We start from the raw sequence: 19,692 nt of genomic DNA, 5'->3' as shown, positions 1-19,692 counted from the left end.
GCAGAAAGGGAGGTCGTCGAGGAGGGTTTGTCTACTGAGTCATTATGGGTGGAAGTCAGAAACAGGAAAGGAGCAGTCACTTTGTTGGGAGTTTTCTATAGACCCCCCAATAGCAGCAGAGACATGGAGGAACAGATTGGGAGGCAGATTTTGGAAAGGTGCAGAAGTAACAGGGTTGTTGTCATGGGTGACTTCAACTTCCCTAATATTGATTGGAACCTTCTTAGTGCAAATAGTTTGGATGGAGCAGTTTTTGTCAGGTGTGTCCAGGGAGGTTTCCTGACTCAATATGTGGATAGGCCGACTAGAGGGGAGACTATGTTGGACTTGGTGCTTGGCAACGGACCAGGCCAGGTGGCAGATCTCTCGGTGGGAGAGCATTTCGGTGATAGTGATCACAACTCCCTGACCTTTACTATAGTCATGGAGAGGGACAGGAGCAGACGGGATGGGAAAATATTTAATTGGGGGTGGGGGAATTACAATGCTATTAGGCAGGAACTGGGGAGCATAAATTGGGAACAGATGTTCTCAGGGAAATACACAACAGAAATGTGGAGGTTGTTTAGGGAGCACTTGCTGCGACTGCTGGATAGGTTTGTCCCAATGAGGCAGGGAAGGGATGGCAGGGTGAAGGAACCTTGGATGACAAGAGATGTGGAACAGCTCGTCAAGAGGAAGAAGGAAGCTTACTTAAGGTTGAGGAAGCAAGGATCAGACAGGGCTCTAGAGGGTTACAAGGTAGCCAGGAAGGAACTGAAGAATGGACTTAGCAGAGCTAGAAGGGGACATGAAAAAGTCTTGGCGGGTAGGATTAAGGAAAATCCCAAGGCATTCTACACTTATGTGAGGAACAAGAGGATGGCCAGAGTGAGGGTAGGGCTGATCAGGGATAGTGTAGGGAACTTGTGCCTGGAGTCGGAGGAGGCAGGGAGGTCCGAAATGAATACTTTGCTTCAGTATTCACTAGTGAGCGGGACCTGGTCGTTTGTGAGGACAGCGTGGAACAGGCTGATATGCTCGAACAGGTTGAGGTTAAGAGGGAGGATGTGCTGGAAATTTTGAATGATATGAGGACAGATAGGTCCCCGGGGCCAGACGGGATATACCCAAGGATATTACGGGAAGCGAGGGAAGAGATTGCTGCGCCTTTGGCGATGATCTTTGCATCTTCACTGTCCACTGGAGTAGTACCAGATGATTGGAGGGTGGCAAATGTTATTCCCTTGTTCAAGAAAGGAAATAGGGATAACCCTGGGAATTATAGACCAGTCAGTCTTATGTCGGTAGTGGGCAAATTATTGGAGAGGATTCTGAGAGACATTATTTATGATTATTTTGAAAAGCATGGTTTGATTAGAGACAGTCAGCATGGCTTTGTGAGGGGCAGGACATGCCTCACAAGCCTTACTGAATTCTTTGAAGATGTGACAAAACACATTGATGAAGGAAGAGCAGTGGATGTGGTGCATATGGATTTTAGCAAGGTGTTTGATAAGGTTCCCCATGGTAGACTCATTCGGAAAGTAAGGAGGCATGGGATACAGGGTAAGTTGGCTGTCTGGATACAAAATTTGCTGGCCCATAGAAGTCAGAGGGTGGTAGTAGATGGAATGTATTCAGCATGGAGCTCGGTGACCAGTGGTGTTCCACAAGGATCTGTTCTGGGACCTCTGCTCTTTGTGATTTTTATAAATGACTTGGATGAGGAAGTGGAAGGCTGGGTTAGCAAGTTTGCCGATGACACGAAGGTTGCTGGAGTTGTGGATAGTGTGGAAGGCTGTTGTAGGTTGCAACGGGACATTGACAGGATGCAGAGCTGGGCTGAGAAGTGGCAGATGGAGTTCAACCTGGAAAAGTGTGAAGTGATTCATTTTGGAAGATCGAATTTGAATGCAGAATACAGGCTTAAAGACAGGATTCTTGGTAGTGTGGAGGAACAGAGGGATCTTGGGGTCCATGTCCATAGATCGCTCAAAGTTGCCACCCAAGTTGATAGGGTTGTTAAGAAGGCGTATGGTGTGTTGGCTTTCATTAACAGGGGGATTGAGTTTAAGAGCCGCGAGGTTATGCTGCAGCTCTATAAGGCCCTGGTTCGACCACACTTGGAATATTGTGTTCAGTTCTGGTCGCCTCATTATAGGAAGGATATGGATGCTTTAGAGAGGATGCAGAGGAGATTTACCAGGATGCTGCCTGGACTGGAGGGCATGTCCTACGAAGAAAGATTGAGGGAGCTAGGGCTTTTCTCAATGGAGCGAAGAAGGATGAGAGGTGACTTGATAGAGGGGTACATGATGATGAGAGGCATAGATAGAGTGGATAGTCAGAGACTTTTTCCCAGGGTGGAAAGGGCTATCACCAGGGGGCATAATTTTAAGGTGATTGGAGGAAGGTTTCGGGGAGATGTCAGAGGTAGGTTCTTTGCACAGAGAGTGGTGGGTGCGTGGAATGCGCTGCCAGCGGTGGTAGTAGAAGCAGATACATTAGGGACATTTAAGCGACTCTTGGATAGGTACATGGATGATAGTAGAATGAAGGGTAGGTAGTTAGTTTGATCTTAGAGCAGGTTAAAGGGTCGACACAACATCATGGGCCGAAGGGCCTGTACTGTGCTGTACTGTTCTATGTTCTACTTTTGACGTGTTGTCACTGTTGTGATGTCGGAAACACAGCAGCCAATTTGCACACAGCAAGATCCCACAAATAGCAATGTCATAATGACCAGATCATCTATTTTACTGATGTTGATGAAAGGATAAATATTGGCCAGAACACCAGGAATACCACCCCTGCTCTTCTATGATATTGCACCACAGGATCTTTTACATCCATCTGAAGGGGAAAGACAGGGTGCCAGTTTAATGTTTGATTTGAAAGACAGAACCTCAGGTAGTGCAGCACCCCCTCAGTACTACACTGGAGTGTCAGCCTTGATTTTTATGCTTCGGACCTGGAGAAAACTTGAACCCACAACCTTCTGACTCAGAGGCGAGAGTGCCACCCACTGAGCCACAGCTGCCGACAGCACTGAGTACACATCAAAAGAACTTCATTCGCTGTAAAACACTGGGACGTCCTGAAGTCATGAAAGGCACTACACAAATACAAGTCTTCCATCAACAAAGGAGAAAAGGCCCAAAAAATGGAACAGTTGGTAACAGATCAGTTTCCTCTTATCATGAAGAAATCAAGGACTCGAACACTTCGTGTTTGTGCGAAGCTAATTTATTTGACATATATCCAGAATATTAAACTCCAGCCCAGTTACATGGATTAACATCAAGTTAAATAAAATCCAACTGTCAGAATGAACATGGTTCAATCCTGGATGTGATTAACAGCAGCAATAACAGCAGAATCCAACCTCGCCTTTGGCGATGTTCTTTGCGTCTTCACTGTCCACTGGAGTAGTACCGGATGATTGGAGGGTGGCAAATGTTGTTCCCTTGTTCAAGAAAGGGAATAGGGATAACCCTGGGAATTATAGACCAGTCAGTCTTACGCCGGTAGTGGGCAAATTACTGGAGAGGATTCTAAGAGACAGGATTTATGATTATTTGGAAAAGCATGGCTTGATTAGAGACAGTCAGCATGGCTTTGTAAGGGGCAGGTCATGCCTCACAAGCCTAATTGAATTCTTTGAAGATGTGACAAAACACATTGATGACGGAAGAGCAGTGGATGTGGTGTATATGGATTTTAGCAAGGCGTTTGTTAAGGTTCCCCATGGTAGGCTCATTCAGAAAGTTCTCTGCAGTCACTGGTGTCTCAGCAGGTTGTTTGAACATAGAACAGTACAGCACAGTACAGGCCCTTCGGCCCACGATGTTGTGCCGAACCTTTAACCTACTCTAAGATCAAACTAACTACCGACCCTTCATTCTACTGTCATCCATGTACCTATCCAAGAGTCGCTTAAATGCCCCTAATGTATCTGCTTCTACTACCACCGCTGGCAGCGCATTCCACGCACCCACCACTCTCTGTGTAAAGAACCTACCTCTGACATCTCCCCGAAACCTTCCTCCAATCACCTTAAAATTATGCCCCCTGGTGAAGCCCTTTCCACCCGGGAAAACGTCTCTGACTATCCACTCTATCTATGCCTCTCATCATCTTGTACCCCTCTATCAAGTCACCTCTCATCCTTCTTCGCTCCAATGAGAAAAGCCCTAGCTCCCTCAATCTTTCTTCGTAGGACATGCCCTCCAGTCCAGGCAGCATCCTGGTAAATCTCCTCTGCACCCTCTCTAAAGCTTCCACATCCTTCCTATAATGAGGCGACCAGAACTGAACACAATATTCCAAGTGTGGTCGAAACAGGGCCTTATAGAGCTGCAGCATAACCTCGCGGCTCTTAAACTCAATCCCCCTGTTAATGAAAGCCAACACACCATACGCCTTCTTAACAACCCTATCAACGTGGGTGGCAACTTTGAGCGATCTATGGACATGGACCCCAAGATCCCTCTGTTCCTCCACACTACCAAGAATCCTGTCTTTAAGTCTGTATACGGCATTCAAATTCGACCTTCCAAAATGAATCACTTCACACTTTTCCAGGTTGAACTCCATCTGCCACATCTCAGCCCAGCTCTGCATCCTGTCAATGTCCCGTTGCAATCTACAACAGCCTTCCACACTATCCACAACTCCAGCAACCTTCGTGTCATCAGCAAACTTGCTAACCCAGCCTTCCACATCCTCATCCAAGTCATTTATAAAAATCACAAAGAGCAGAGGTCCCAGAACAGATCCTTGTGGAACACCACTGGTCACAGAGCTCCCTGCTGAATACTTTCCATCTGCTACCACCCTCTGACTTCTATGGGCCAGCCAATTTTGTATCCAGACAGCCAACTTTCCCTGAATCCCATGCCTCCTTACTTTCTGAATGAGCCTACCATGGGGAACCTTATCAAACACCTTCCTAAAATCCATATACGCCACATCCACTTCTCTTCCTTCATCAAGGTTGAATGAGTGAATCCTTTCCCACACACAGAGCAGATGAATGGCCTCTCTTCCCAGTGTGAACTCGCTGGTGTCTCAGCAGGTTGGATGGCTGAATGAATTCTTTTCCACACAGAGCTGCTGAATGGCCTCTCCAGTGTGTACGTGTAGGTGTTTCATCAGATCATTTCTGCTTTTGAAGCTCTTCTCATGGTCAGAACAAGTTAGCATTCAGTGAGGTGGAATGAATGAGTGAATCTCTTTCCACAAAGAGCAAGTGAACAGCCTCTCATCAGTGTGAACTCACTGGTGTCTCAGCAGGTTGGATGACTGAGTGAATCCCTTTAAACACACGGAGCAGGTGAACGGTCTCTCTCCAATATGAACTCATTGGTGGACCAGCAGTAATAAAAACAAGAAATGCTGGAACCACTCAGCAGGTCTGGCAGCATCTGTGAAAAGAGAAGCAGAGTTAACGTTTCGGGTCAGTGACCCTTCTTCGGTGGATCAGCAGATCCTGTTTCCTTTTAAGCTGCTCTTACAGACAGAACATTTAAAAGGTTTGTTATCAGAGTGAACAAGTTGGTGTGTCAGAAGGTAGGATGATCGAGTGAATGCTTTCCCACACACAGAGCAAGTGAACGACCTCTCTCCAATGTGACTGCATCGATGAGATTCCAGCTTTGACAGGGAACTGAATCCCTTTCCACAAATCCACATTTCCACAGTTGTTCCCTGGTGTGGGTGTCCTTGTATTTCTCCAGATTGGACAGAGTTGAATCCTCATCTACACACACAACACGTGTACGATTTCTCCCCACTGTGAATACTGTGATGATTTTTCAGTCTGCATAACTGGTTCAAGCTCTTTCCACAGTCAGTGCACTGGAATACCCTCACTCGATTGTTTGTCTCAGTGCTTTTCCAGTCACATTAATTTTTGAAATCATTTCCCACAGACAGAACAGACAAACATTTCTCATTCCACATTCAAAGGCCGATGATATTCAGGTCCTGATGTGTTGAGTGACTCTGTCAGATCTTGAAGTGATCCTTGCTTTGAGTCTCACATTTGTGGTGTTTACAAAAGCTATGACTATCAGACTAGGGTAGACATTCAGAAGAGACAAACATTTCTCTTGGATTGAACAAAGAACAAAGAAAATTACAGCACAGGAACAGGCCCTTCGGCCCTCCAAGCCTGCGCCGATCCAGATCCTCTATCTAAACATGTCGCCTATTTTCTAAGGGTCTGTATCTCTTTGCTTCCTGCCCATTCATGTATCTGTCTAGATACATCTTAAAAGACGCTATCGTGCCCGCGTCTACCACCTCCACTGGCAACGCGTTCCAGGCACCCACCACCCTCTGCGTAAAGAACTTTCCACGCATATCCCCCCTAAACTTTTCCCCTCGCACTTTGAACTCGTGACCCCTAGTAATTGAATCCCCCACTCTGGGAAAAAGCTTCTTGCTATCCACCCTGTCTATACCTCTCATGATTTTGTACACCTCAATCAGGTCCCCCCTCAACCTCCGTCTTTCTAATGAAAATAATCCTAATCTGCTCAACCTCTCTTCATAGCTAGCGCTCTCCATACCAGGCAACATCCTGGTGAACCTCCTCTGCACCCTCTCCAAAGCATCTACATCCTTTTGGTAATGTGGCGACCAGAACTGCACGCAGTATTCCAAATGTGGCCAAACACAGTTTGCTGTGTGTAAATCCACCCCTTGTAATACACTGTAAAAGGGGATTACAAAAGCCATCACTGACACTACTGGATAGATATTTAGAAGAGGCAAACATTTCTCTTGGTTTGAGCTTGCTGTGTGTAAATTCTCCCCTCTAAATCCCTGTAAAAGGAGTTTACAAAATGCGGCTATGAGGAAAACTGGACAGGCTAGGGTTGTTCTTCTTGGAACAGAGAAGGCTGAGCTAGATCTGATTGAAATGACGTTTAAGAGGCATCTTGACAAATACATGAATAGGATGGGAATAGAGGGATACGGTCCCCAGAAGTGCAGAAAGTTTTAGTTTAGGCAGGCATCAAGATCGGCGCAGGCTTGGAGGGCCGAATAGCTTGTCCCTGTGCTGTACTGTTCTTTGTTCTTGAAATGTACAAAATTTTGAGGGGCCTGGATAGAGTGGAGGTGAAGGGTCTATTCACCTGAGCAGAGAGGTCAGAGACGAGGGGGCATAATTTAAAATGATTGGTAGAAAGATTAGAGGGGAGGTGAGGAAAAATGTTTTCACCTGGAGGGTGATGGAGGTCTGGAACGTACTGCCTGAAAGGGTAGTTGAGGCAAAGACCATCAACTCATTCAAAAGGAGTCTGGATATGCACCTCAAGTGCCGTAATCTGCAGGGCTACGGACCAACGGAAGGTGGGATTAGATTGGGTGGATAGTTTTCTGGCCGGCAGAAACACGATGGGCCAAATGGCCTCTTTCTGTGTCTTAAACTTTCTATGATTCTAAAATGTCTAATGGAATGTTTGGCTTTATCTGAAGAGTGAAAGTAATACTGCAGTTATCTGCAACTCTGGTCACACCATCTGAAGTGAGGTTTCAAATCTGGGCACCACACCTCAGGAAGGATATATCGGCTGGGGAGGGGGTTCATTGCACACTCAAAACAATGATATCAGGGCTAAAAGGGTTAAATTGTGAGGACAGGTCAGATAGACTAGCCTTGTATTCTACTGAGTGTGAAGATAATATAATTGAGGTGTTCAAGAAGATTAAAGGATTTAACAGGGTTGATAAAAAGAAATCATTTCCTCGGTTGGTGGAATGCTGAACAAGGTGGCACAACATAAAAATGAGAACTGGGCCATTCATGGGTGCTGTCAGGCAACGCTGCTTCACACAAAGGGTAGTGAAACCTGGAACACTCCCTCAAAAAGCTGCTGAAAATGGGGCTAGATGGAAAATGTCAAAACTTGAGATTGATGTATTTTTATTGGGTAAGGTTAATGGGACATGGGACCAAAACAGGTAAATGTCGCTGCGATATGGATCAGTCATGATATAATTGAATGGCGACGGAACAGGCTTGAGGGCTGAGTGGCCTCCTTCCACTCATGCGTTCCTCTATTTTACAGGATCACCTAGACTGATGCCCTGAGGCTCCTTTCACAATACTGGGACCTTCTCTTCCTGACAGTTATGAAGCAAGGGTATTCAGGGTGGTCAACACAGGACAACAACCTCCCCTTCACAGACACATGATCCCGACAGTGAGGTGATGCTGTGTCTGGGAGAATGATGGATGTCACAGTGTGTAATCATTTAATAATAACCTTAACTTCAAGAAACAAACAGCCCCCAGCAGCAAAATAAGGCTCCTTGGTTCCTGTTATCGGGGCTGCTGCAGCTGGACAAGGACTGACCCAGCACTGATAGGTCAAGCTTACTGAGTTGACATAAGGCCAAATTCAGACTCAAATGCATCACTTTCATGATATAGTCATGATATTAGTTAAGGTATGTTCCCTCGAAGAGGAAAAGTAAGGCAAACAAATCCAGAGCCCCCTGGATGACAAAAGGGGTCGAGATTAAGATAAAGAAGAAAAAATGTACTTATGCTAAATACCAGGTAGAAAATACTATTGAGAACCAGGCTGAATATAGAAGGTCCAGAGATGAAGTGAAAAAGCAAATAACAGAAGCAAAGAGAGAGCATGAAAAAAGACTGACAGCTAGCAAAGAACAAAGAAAAGTACAGCACAGGAACAGGTCATTTGGCCCTCCAAGCCTGCGCCGATCCTGATGCCTGTCTAAACTAAAACTTTCTGCACTTCCGGGGTCCGTATCCCTCTATTCCCATCCTACTCATGTATTTGTCAAGATGCTATCAGCAGCAGGCAAAATGTTCGAATGTATTATTAGGGACGTGGTAACAGAACACTTAGAAAGTCAAAGGAAAAAAGAGAGTAGGCATAAATGGGTCATTTTCTGGTTGGCACGATGTAACAAGTGGTGTGCCACAGAGATCAGTGCTGGGACCTCAAAGTTTTACAATTTATATAAATGACTTGGATGAAGGGACCAAAGGTATTGTTGCTAAATTTGTTGATGACACAAAGATAGGTAGGAAAGTACATTGTGAAGAGGACATAAGGAGGCTACAAAGGGATATAGATAGGTTAAGTGAGTGGGCAAAGATCTGGCAAATGGAGTATCATGTGGGAAAATGTGAAATTGTCCATTTTGGCAGGAAGAATAAAAAAAAGCATATTATCTAAATGGTGAGATATTGCAGAGTTGCAGAGGGATCCGGGTGTCCTAGTGCATGAATCGCAAAACATTAGTATGCAGGTACAGCACGTAATTAGGAAACCTGATAGAATGTTATTGTTTATTGCGAGGGATTTGTATTCAAAGTATGAAGTTTATGCTTCAGTTATACAGAGCATTGGTGAGACCATATCTGGAGTACTGTGTACAGTATTGTTCTTACTTAAGGAAGGATGTAAATTCGTTGGAAGCAGTTCAGAGAAGGTTTACTAGACTAATACTCGGAATAGGCAAGCTGTCTCATGAGAAAATGTTGGACAGGCTCGGCTTGCATTCGCTGCAGTTTAGAAGAGTAAGAGGTGTCTTCATTGAAACATGTAAGATCCTGAGGGGTCTCGATAGGGTGGATGTGGAAAGGATATTTCCCTTGTGGGGGAATCTCGAACTAGGGGTTCACTGTTTAAAAATAAGGGGTCACCCATTTGGAACAGAGATGAGGAAAAATGTTTTCTCTCAGAGGGTCGTGAGTCTTTGGAACTCTTTTCCTCAAAAGGCAGTGGAAGCAGTGTCTTTAAATATTTTAAGGCAGAGGTAGATAGATTCATGATAAGTAAGGGCTGAAAGGCTATTGGGGGTAGGCAGTAATGTGGAGTCACGGTTACAATCAGATCAGCCATGATTTTATTGAATGGCAAAGCGGGCTCGAGGGGCTGAGTGGCCTACTCCTGCTCCTAATTCATGTTTGTATGTTCATAACATGATTAAGCAGAGTCAACATGGACTTGTGAAAGAGAAATCATGTTTGACAAATCTGTTTAAGTTTCTTGAGGATGTAACGAGTAAGGTAGATAAGGGGGAACCAGTAGTGTATTTGGATTTTCAAGAAACAAGAAACATTTGATAACGAACCACACAAGAGGTTATTACACAAAATCAGAACTCATGAGATTGAGGTATTAGTGTGGATTGTGGATTGGTTAATAGATAACAGAGAGTAGAAATAAATGAACCATTTTCAGGTTGGCAGGCTGTAACTAGCAGGGTACTTGCAAGGGTCAGTACTTGCACCTCAGCTATTTACAATCTATATTAATGATTCAGATGAGGGGATTGAATGTAATGTATCCAGGCTTGCTGTTTTATTTTTTTATTTATTTTATTTTATTTAGAGGTACAGCACTGAAACAGGCCCTTTGGCCCACCGAGTCTGTGCCGACCAACAACCACCCATTTATACTAACCCTACAGTAATCTCATATTCCCTACCACCTACCTACACTAGGGGCAATTTACAATGGCCAATTTACCTATCACCTGCAAGTCTTTGGTGGTGGGAGGAAACCGGAGCACCCGGCGAAAACCCACGCGGTCACAGGGAGAACTTGCAAACTCCGCACAGACAGTACCCAGAATCGAACCCGGGTCCCTGGAGCTGTGAGGCTGCGGTGCTAACCACTGCGCCACTGTACCGCCCGAAGTTATACAAAGTTAGGGAGGAAAGTAAAAAGTGAGGAGGACACGAAGAGGCTGCAGAGGGATATAGACCAGGTTGGGTGAGTGGGCAAGAACATGGAAGATGGAATACAATGTGGTGAAGTTATCCACTTTGATAGGAAAAATGAAAAAAAAACAGAATTTTTTTCTGAATGGTGAGAGACTGAGAAATTTTAGCATTGAGAGAGATCTGTACGTGAATCACAAAAAGTTAACATGGAGGTACAGCAGGTAATTAGGAAGACAAGTGGTATGTTAGCTTTTGTTACAAAGGGATTGGAGTATAAAGAGTAAAGATTTCTTACTACAATTATACAGGACATTAGTGAGGCCACACCTGGAATAGTGTGCGCAGTTTTGGTCTCCTTACATAAAGGAGGACATCCTTGCCCTTGTGGGAATGCAATGAAGGTTCACTCGTCTGGGTCCTGGGATGAAGCAATTGCTCTGTTTATTCATGGAATATGGGTTTGCTAGAAAGGCCAGCATTTATTTCCCATCCCTAATTACCCTCAAGATGGTAGTGAGCCACCTCCTTGAATATAACTGAGTGGCTTGCTGGGCCGTTTCATAGTGCAGTTATATCAACCACATTTCTGTGGGTCTGGAGTCACATATAGGCCAGATCGGGTAAGGATGGCAGATTTCCTTCCCTAAAGGACATTAGTGAACCAGGTGTGTTTTTAGGACAATCCGGTAGTTTCATGGTCACCATTACTGATACTAGCTTTTTTATCCCAGATTTATTTAATTGATTGAGTTCAAATCCCTCAACTGCCATGGTAAAATGTGACTTTGTGTCTCTGCATCATTAGTCCAGGTCTCTGGCTTACTAGTTCACTAACATAACCACTATGCTATATCTCTTTCTCCGAGGAGAGATTGAACAGACTAGGCCTATATTCCCTGGAGTTTAGAAGAATGAGAGGTGACTTGACTGAAACATAATAAATTCTTAAAGGACTTGGCAGGGTAGATGCTGAGAAAATAATTAGTCCATTAAGATTCTAAACTAAAATAATCTTGTTTGCAGCACAGATCTCATTATAATAATGAAAACTAAATAAAAATACGGTTTTCCTCTTCAAAGGGTCCAAATATTATGCAACGCACAAATTGTACTAGATCTTGCTAGTGACAATGGAAAAGTAATGAGACTAGTGATGTACCTCTAGGAAGCAAATCCTGTGCTCTGGGTCCCACTACCTCGTAGGACGTCCTGCCCCATGCGCCAAAAGATCTGCAGGTCGAGAATCAGCCTGTTCAGTGACCTGAAGACCCATGGCAGAAACTCGCGACCTTGAGTAGATGTCATCCTCGAATCGAGGGATAGCTGACGATGACCTCTACAGTAACAAGTTTGGAAGTTCTATTGCATCATCCCCAAATCAGGCTCAAAAGTTTGGTAATGGCCCTGTGACAATGTAGCAGGTCCAATGGACAGCTGTATATCCCAACAGTGATGAACACATCTGGCTCCTGTTCTACCACACCAACCGGTGTGGCAGCTGCATTTAACTGAAAATCGTAACTATTGTGTTGGCTTGGAGAAAGGGAGTAACTCTGCATATACATGTTCACACATACACAATATCGTGCCATCAGCCTCAGAAGCAGTGACCATTTATAGTGACTGCAGAGAGCTCACAGGATAGTTGCGCTGTAGCCGATGCATAGCACATGTGATGCAGGACAGCATTTTCTAAATAATCTTAAGCAATGCCAAACCACACATTGAAGAAAGATGGCCAAAGTTATACTCTTTGTCTTGCATCACTATGGTGCAAAAGAGGCTTCACACTGACTCAAGGTTTACAGTGTGACTGGGGCAGTAGACAGTGAAAGTGGAGATGAACAATGAATGGAATTCAGCCATACACCTGAGCAAACCGATAAGTGGAAATTCCAGATCACTTCAGTTGCTGCAATGCACAGGACATGTTAAGTTTATACAGCTCATGCTGTCTGCAGGATATTCACATGCAGTAACCAGTTTGTGCAGGGTTTTCAGAAATTACTTCAGACACACACTGCTGTGTAAATGGATGCAACTTTCAAATTCCTATTGACAGATCAATGTTTTTGCCACAGACAAGCGACTTGTCAGCTACTGATCTTGCACAATTAATTTTAAGCCATGTCAAATGAGCTGAGTCAGTTCTCAGGTGGTCTCTGCTAAGATATCCCATGAAGGCAAAAAACAAACATTGGGAATTGGTCTGTGCATACACACACCTCCTTTTTGTCCGTTTACAGAAGACTGACGCACTGAAGTTGTGAAGGAGTATGCAGTTCCACTCACTTGCTTTCCTGGTTGAAGTTCATTTCCATCGAGGTGGAAAACGATAAAAAGTAAAGATTTAAAAACAGGTAAAAAGATCTCCGGGCAGCTTTGTGGTTGGCCGCTTAAAATAAAAAATCAGAACTGACGGTTCCATTTTTTTTTTAAAGCTGGTCTGTTGGTTAAGGTCGGAAAGGGAGAAGCCAATGATGAATTTCCAAAACCTCAATGTCGGAATCCGCTATTTGGCGGAAATCTTTCATCCCAGAGTCATTTGTGAATTCTCTGGTGTCTCAGCAGGTAGGATGAAATAGTGAATCCTTTCCCACACTCTGAGCAGGTGAATGGTCTCTCCCCAGTGTGAACTCGCTGGTGTGTCAGCAGGGCGGATGAAGTAGTGAATCCCTTCCCACACTCTGAGCAGGTGAACGGTCTCTCCCCAGTGTGAACTCGCTGGTGTGTCAGAAGGTTGGATGAAGTAGTGAATCCCTTCCCACACTCGGAACAAGTGAATGGTCTCTCCCCACTGTGAACTCGCTGGTGTCTCAGCAGGGCGAATGAAGTAGTGAATCCATTCCCACACTCTGAGCAGGTGAATGGCCTCTCCCCAGTATGAACGCGCTGGTGTGCCAGAAGGTTGGATAACCGAGTGAATCCCTTCCCACACTCGGAGCAGGTGAATGGCCTCTCCCCAGTGTGAACTCGCTGGTGTGTCAGAAGGCTGGATAACTGAGTGAATCCCTTCTCACACTCTGAGCAAGTGAATGGCCTCTCCCCAGTATGAACTCGCTGGTGTTTCAGCAAGGCGAATGAAGTAGTGAATCCCTTCCCACACTCTGAGCAGGTGAATGGCCTCTCCCCAGTGTGAACTCGCTGGTGTATCAGAAGGTGGGATGACTGAGTGAATCCTTTCCCACACTCTGAGCAGGTGAATGGTCTCTCCCCAGCATGAACTCGCTGGTGTGTCAGAAGGTGGGATGACTGAGTGAACCCCTTCCCACACTCGGAGCAGCTGAACGGTCTCTCCCCAGTGTGAATTCGCTGGTGTGTCAGCAGGTAGGATGACTGAGAGAATCCCTTCCCACACTCGGAGCAGGTGAATGGCCTCTCCCCAGTGTGAACTCGCTGGTGTGTCAGCAGGTCAGATGAAGTAGTGAATCCCTTTCCACACTCTGAGCAGGTGAACGGTTTCTCCCCAGTGTGAACTCGCTTGTGTATCAACAGGGTGGAGGACTGAGTGAATCCCTTCCCACACTCAAGGCAGGTGAACAGCCTCCCCAGGGTGCGACTGCGTGGATGAGTTTCCTGCTCCACTGGATAATTCAATGCCTTTCCAAAGTCCCCATATTTACATGGTTTCTCCCCAGTTTGACTGCACTTGTGTTTCAACAGGCCAGATGATTGGCTGAAGCGTCGATCACACACAGAAGACACATACAGTTTCACCCCACTGTGATTGGTGCTTTCTCCTTCCATGTTCAAATTCTGATGATATTCGGGTTACGATAAATTGGGCGACTCCTTCCGCTTGCTTTTCATATCACGGCTGCAATTCCTCCCCTTCTAAAACCCTGTGAAATTGATCTAAAACAGAAAAAAGTGTGAGAGAGAACCCACAAAAACACAAAGGCAGGTTTATTTATTTATTTAGAGATACAGCACTGAAACAGGCCCTTCGGCCCACTGAGTCTGTGCCGACCATCAACCACCCATTTATCCTAATCCTACACTAATCCCATATTCCTACCACATCCCCACCTGTCCCTATATTTCCCTACCACCTACCTATACCAGGGGCAATTTATAATGGCCAATTTACCTATCAACCTGCAAGTCTTTGGCTGTGGGAGGAAACCAGAGCACCCGGCAGAAACCCACGCGGTCACAGGGAGAACTTGCAAACTCCGCACAGGCAGTACCCAGAACTGAACCCGGGTCGCTGCAGCTGTGAGGCTGCGCCGCTAACCACTGCGCCGCCCTTATCCTGACATCATCCTGACTTGTCTGACATCCAGTACTGGATGAACAGAAATTTCCTCCAATTAAATATTTCGAAGTCTGAAGCCATTGCTCTTCAGCCATTCTTCTTGAGCACTTGGCACGCCATAACATTCAAGACTATGGGCCAAGTGTTGGCAAATGGGATTAGGTGGACAGGTCAGGTGTCTTTAATGCACCAGTGCAGACTTGATGGGCCAAAGGGCCTCTTCTGCACTGTATTATTCTGTAAGTTCCTGCTACAAACTTCACTCCCTAGCCACCAACTACATCCGTCTCCCTGGCAACCGTCTGAGCCTAAACCAAACCGTTTATAACCTTGGTGCGATATGCATCCCAAGATGAGCTTCCGACTGCATATCAGCATTATCACACAGACTGGCTATTTCCACCTCAATAACATCACCAGATGTCGCCACTGCCTCAGCTCGTTTGCCTCTGAAACTTACATCCATGCATTTGTTACCTCTCAATTTTACTATTCAAACACACTCCTGGCTGTCCTCGCACATTCTACCTTCTGTAAACTTGAGATCATGTAAAACTCTGCTGCCTGTGTCCTTACTCGAACCAAGTCTTGTTCACCCTACACAGGCACCTCAATTTTAAAATCCTCACCCTGGCTTTCAAATCCCTCTATGCCCTTGCACCTCACTATCTCTCTAATCTCCTCCAACCCTCCAAGAGATCAGGACTCATCCAATTCAGGCACCTTGAGCATCCCTGATTTTCATTGTTCCACCACTGGTGGCTGTGCCTTCAGCTGCCAAGGCCACAAGTTTTGGAAATCCCTCCCTAATCCTCTCCACCTCTTTACCTCACCTTCCATGCTGCAGATACTTCTTAAAATCCACCTCTTTGATCAAGCTTTTGGTCATCTGCCCTAATATCTCCTTATGTTTAGTTTAGAGATACAGCACTGAAACAGGCCCTTCGGCCCACTGAGTCTGTGCCATCAACCACCCATTTATATTAATCCTACATTCCTACCACATCCCCACCTGTCCCTATATTTCCCTACCACCTACCTACACTAGGGGCAATTTATAATGGCCAATTAACCTATCAACCTGCAAGTCTTTGGCTTGTGGGAGGAAACCAGAGCACCCGGAGGAAACTCACGCAGACACAGGGAGAACTTGCAAACTCCACACAGGCAGTACCCGGAATTGAACCCGGGTCGCTGGAGCTGTGAGGCTGCGGTGCTAACCACTGCGCCGCCCCAGTGTCAAACGTTGCTTCATAACACTCCTGTGAAACGCCTTGGAACATTTTATTACATTAAAGACGCTACATAAATACAAGCTGATGTTAACTTGGACATATATCACCGTTCCTTCATCATCACTGGGTGAAAATCCTGTAACTCCTTCCCGAACACCATTGTGGGAGCACCTTCACCACATGGACTGCAGCTATTCAAGAAGCAGACCCACATCACCTTGTCAATGGGCAAATGGGGGTTGACAATATATGCTGGTCTGGCTACTGATGCCCATATCCCAAGAATGAAGTAAAAAAAAAAATCTGCATATGCAAAATGGATTAAAAGCCTCTACAGAAATACTTGTTACTAAAACAATACTCTTTTACACTGAGTGGTTGGTGTACATTTATCAACCTCAGCTCCACTGGAATCTACCTCCCTTGACAGTCTCACATTGGAAATTGTTGGGCCCGATGGGCTCAAAAGTACTCGCAGATAAACCCAGCAGCTTCGCTTCCATCTCCACTCCAGACCAAACTGATGCAACAAAAAAGATCTACACAGGATGTCAGAGAGCGACTTCCGCATCCAAGGCCACCCAGATACAAACTGGCTCTTGATTGTGTCTACGTTTCTCGACTCAGTTCTGTGAGCAACGCTTGCATTAAAATAAAAACAAAATACAGCGGATGCTGGAAATCTGAAATCAAAGGAGAAAATGCTGGAAATACTCAGGTCAGGAAGCATCTGCAGAGAGAGAAACTGAGTTAATGTTTCAGGCACATTAAGCCACCGGAGTCTGCAGCCTAGAACTCAAGAGTGGGAGATGGAGGAAGAATAAGGTGAGGCAATATAGTCCAACACTCACTGCAAACTGCAATCCACCTAAATTACCGGGAAAGGGCTATAGAGTTTAGAAACACTCACCAACATGACAAAACACCAACATGTGTGTACCTGCCCTGATATCCCCCTCCCCAGGCCTGTCAATCAACCCCCCACTCCTCCCAGTCCACAGCTCAGCCTATCAGCTTCCTGCACCTTGAGCCAGCCCTGCCCAGGTGTGGCCCAGTCCAAGGTGAGTCTTTGTGGAATCAGGGAGAGGGGGAAGGGGGGAACCTCCTGCCCTGTGCTGTATCCCAAATAGTTTGTCCCTCCCCTGCCCCAGGCTCCTTTATAACTGAGTTAAGTTTCCTTTAAAGTTTTGTCTTTTGATGTTACAGTTTATTGATCTTTAGATCCTCGAAAAGAGCTAAAAATCTGGCGGCCGTTAACCCCGTCACCGGGAGAAGTCCCGCAGCTGCCGCCCCGCTTAATTTAAACGCGGGATCAGGAGCTTCTTGTTCGGGATGTTGAGGCCTACAGGAGGTGTTCCTGAAGCCACGGCACCCACCTGCCGGCTCCATCGCTCTTACGGACACTCACCGACTGCAGATCCGACTAAATAGCAACACCGCCATCACTCACACCGCGCATGGTCCAAACACTGTGCCGTACTGCGCATGGTCCAAACACTGTGCCGTACTGCGCATGGTCCAAACACTGTGCCGTACTGCGCATGGTCCAAACACTGTGCCGTACTGCGCATGGTCCAAACACTGTGCCGTACTGCGCATGGTCCAAACACTGTGCCGTACTGCGCATGCCCCAAAACTGTTCGGTACCACGCATGCTTCAAACACTGCGCCGGCGCACTGTTCTCTTGTGGGATGAATTTTTTTTAATTCATGGGATGTGGGCATCGCTGGCCCGGCCAGCATTTATTGCCCATCCCTAATTGCCCTTGAGAAGGTGGTGGTGAGCTGCTTTCTTGAACCACTGTAGTCCATGTTGGGTAGGTACACCCACAGTGCTGTGAGGAAGGGAGTTCCAGGATTTTGACCCAGCGACAGTGAAGGAACGGCGATATAGTTCCAAGTCAGGATGGTGTGTGACTTGGAGGGGAACTTGCAGGTGGTGGTGTTCCCATGTATTTGCTGCCCTTGTCCTTCTAGGTGGTAGAGGTCGCGGGTTTGGAAGGTGCTGTCTAAGGAGCCTTGGTGCGTTGCTGCAGTGCATCTTGTAGATGGTACACACTGCTGCCACAGTGCATCGGTGGTGGAGGGAGTGAATGTTTGTAAATGGTCTGCCAATCAAGCGGGCTGCTTTGTCCTGGATGGTGTCGAGCTTCTTGAGTGTTGTTGGAGCTGCAGCCATCCAGGCAAGTGGAGAGTATTTCATCACACTCCTGACTTGTGCCATGTAGATGGTGGATAGGCTTTGGGGAGTCAGCAGGTGAGTTACTCACCTCAGGGTTCCTAGCCTCTGACCTGCTCTTGTAGCCACGGTACTTATATAGCTACTCCAGTTCAGTTTCTGGTCAATGGTAGCCCCTAGGATGTTGATAGTGGGGGATTCAGCAATGGTAATGCCGTTGAATGTCAAGGGGAGATGGTTAGATTCTCTCTTGTTGGAGATGGTCATTGCCTGGCACTTGTGTGGCGCGAATGTTACTTGCCACTTATCAGCCCAAGCCTGGATATTGTCCAGGTCTTGCTGCATTTCTACACGGACTGCTTCAGTATCTGAGGAGTCACGAATGGTGCTGAACATTGTGCAATCATCAGCGAACATCCCCACTTCTGACCTCATGATTGAAGGAAGGTCATTGATGAAGCAGCTGAAGATGGTTGGGATCTAGGACACTACCCTGAGGAACTCCTGCAGTGATGTCCTGGAGCTCAGATGATTGACCTGCAACAACTACAACCATCTTCCTTTGCGCTAGGTATGACTCCAACCAGCGGAGGGTTTTCCCCCTGATTCCCATTGACCTCAGTTTTGCTAGGGCTCCTTGATGAGTCAAATGCTGCCTTGATGTCAAGGGAAGTCACTCTCACCTCACCTCTTGAGTTCAGCCCTTTTGTCCATGTTTGAACCAAGGCTGTAATGAGGTCAGGAGCTGAGTGGCCCTGGCGGAACCGAAACTAAGCATCACTGAACAGGTTATTGCTAAGCAAGTGCCGCTTGATGGCACTGTTGATGACACTTTCCATCACTTTACTGATGATTGAGAATAGGTAATTGGCCGGGTTGGACTTGTCCTGCCTTTTGTGTACAGGACATACCTGGGCAATTTTCAACATTGCAGGGTAGATGCCAGTGTTGTAGCTGTACTGGAACAGCTTGGCTAGGGGTGCGGCAAGTTCTGGAGCACAGGTCTTCAGTCCTATTGCCAGAATATTGTCAGGGCCCATAGCTTTTGCAGTATCCAGTGCCTTCGGTCGTTGCTTGATATCATGTGGAGTGAATCGAATTGGCTGAAGTCTGGCATCTGTGACTTCAGGAGGAGGCCAAGATGGATCATCAACTCGGCACTTCTGGCTGAAGATTGTTGCAAATGCTTCAGCCTTATCTTTCGCACTGATGTGCTGGGCTCCCCCATCATTGAGGATGGGGATATTTGTGGAGCCACCTCCTCCAGTTAGTTGTTTAATTGCCCACCATCATTCACAGTTGGATGTGGCAGGACTGC

General features: G+C 46.2%; 1 protein-coding gene and 1 long non-coding RNA gene across 2 annotated transcripts in view; one reads left to right on the top strand and one right to left on the bottom strand.

Annotated features, from left to right (window-relative positions):
- LOC137372361 (uncharacterized) overlaps positions 1–13,091 on the top strand; it is a 29,746-nt gene extending 16,655 nt beyond the window's left edge. Inside the window, exon 3 of the long non-coding RNA XR_010975424.1 lies at positions 12,949–13,091. This is a non-coding gene — a long non-coding RNA (uncharacterized lncRNA). The remainder of the gene's footprint in view (positions 1–12,948) is intronic.
- Positions 1–17,686, bottom strand: part of LOC137372426 (uncharacterized) — a 107,208-nt gene extending 89,522 nt beyond the window's left edge. The window contains exons 1-7 of the mRNA XM_068036313.1: positions 17,604–17,686; positions 13,245–14,557; positions 12,995–13,097; positions 11,899–12,038; positions 5,499–5,617; positions 5,264–5,342; positions 4,949–5,106 (exon numbers count right to left, since the gene is read on the bottom strand). Of these exons, the coding sequence (XP_067892414.1) occupies positions 4,949–5,106; positions 5,264–5,342; positions 5,499–5,617; positions 11,899–12,038; positions 12,995–13,097; positions 13,245–14,449 (1,804 nt within the window). The 5' untranslated portion in view covers positions 14,450–14,557; positions 17,604–17,686. The remainder of the gene's footprint in view (positions 1–4,948; positions 5,107–5,263; positions 5,343–5,498; positions 5,618–11,898; positions 12,039–12,994; positions 13,098–13,244; positions 14,558–17,603) is intronic.
- Between the last annotated feature and the right edge of the window lie 2,006 nt (positions 17,687–19,692).

Source organism: Heterodontus francisci, chromosome 7 (genome assembly GCF_036365525.1).
Source record: "Heterodontus francisci isolate sHetFra1 chromosome 7, sHetFra1.hap1, whole genome shotgun sequence".
Taxonomy (NCBI): Eukaryota; Metazoa; Chordata; class Chondrichthyes; order Heterodontiformes; family Heterodontidae; genus Heterodontus; species Heterodontus francisci.
This window is presented reverse-complemented; position numbering and strand designations above follow the sequence as displayed.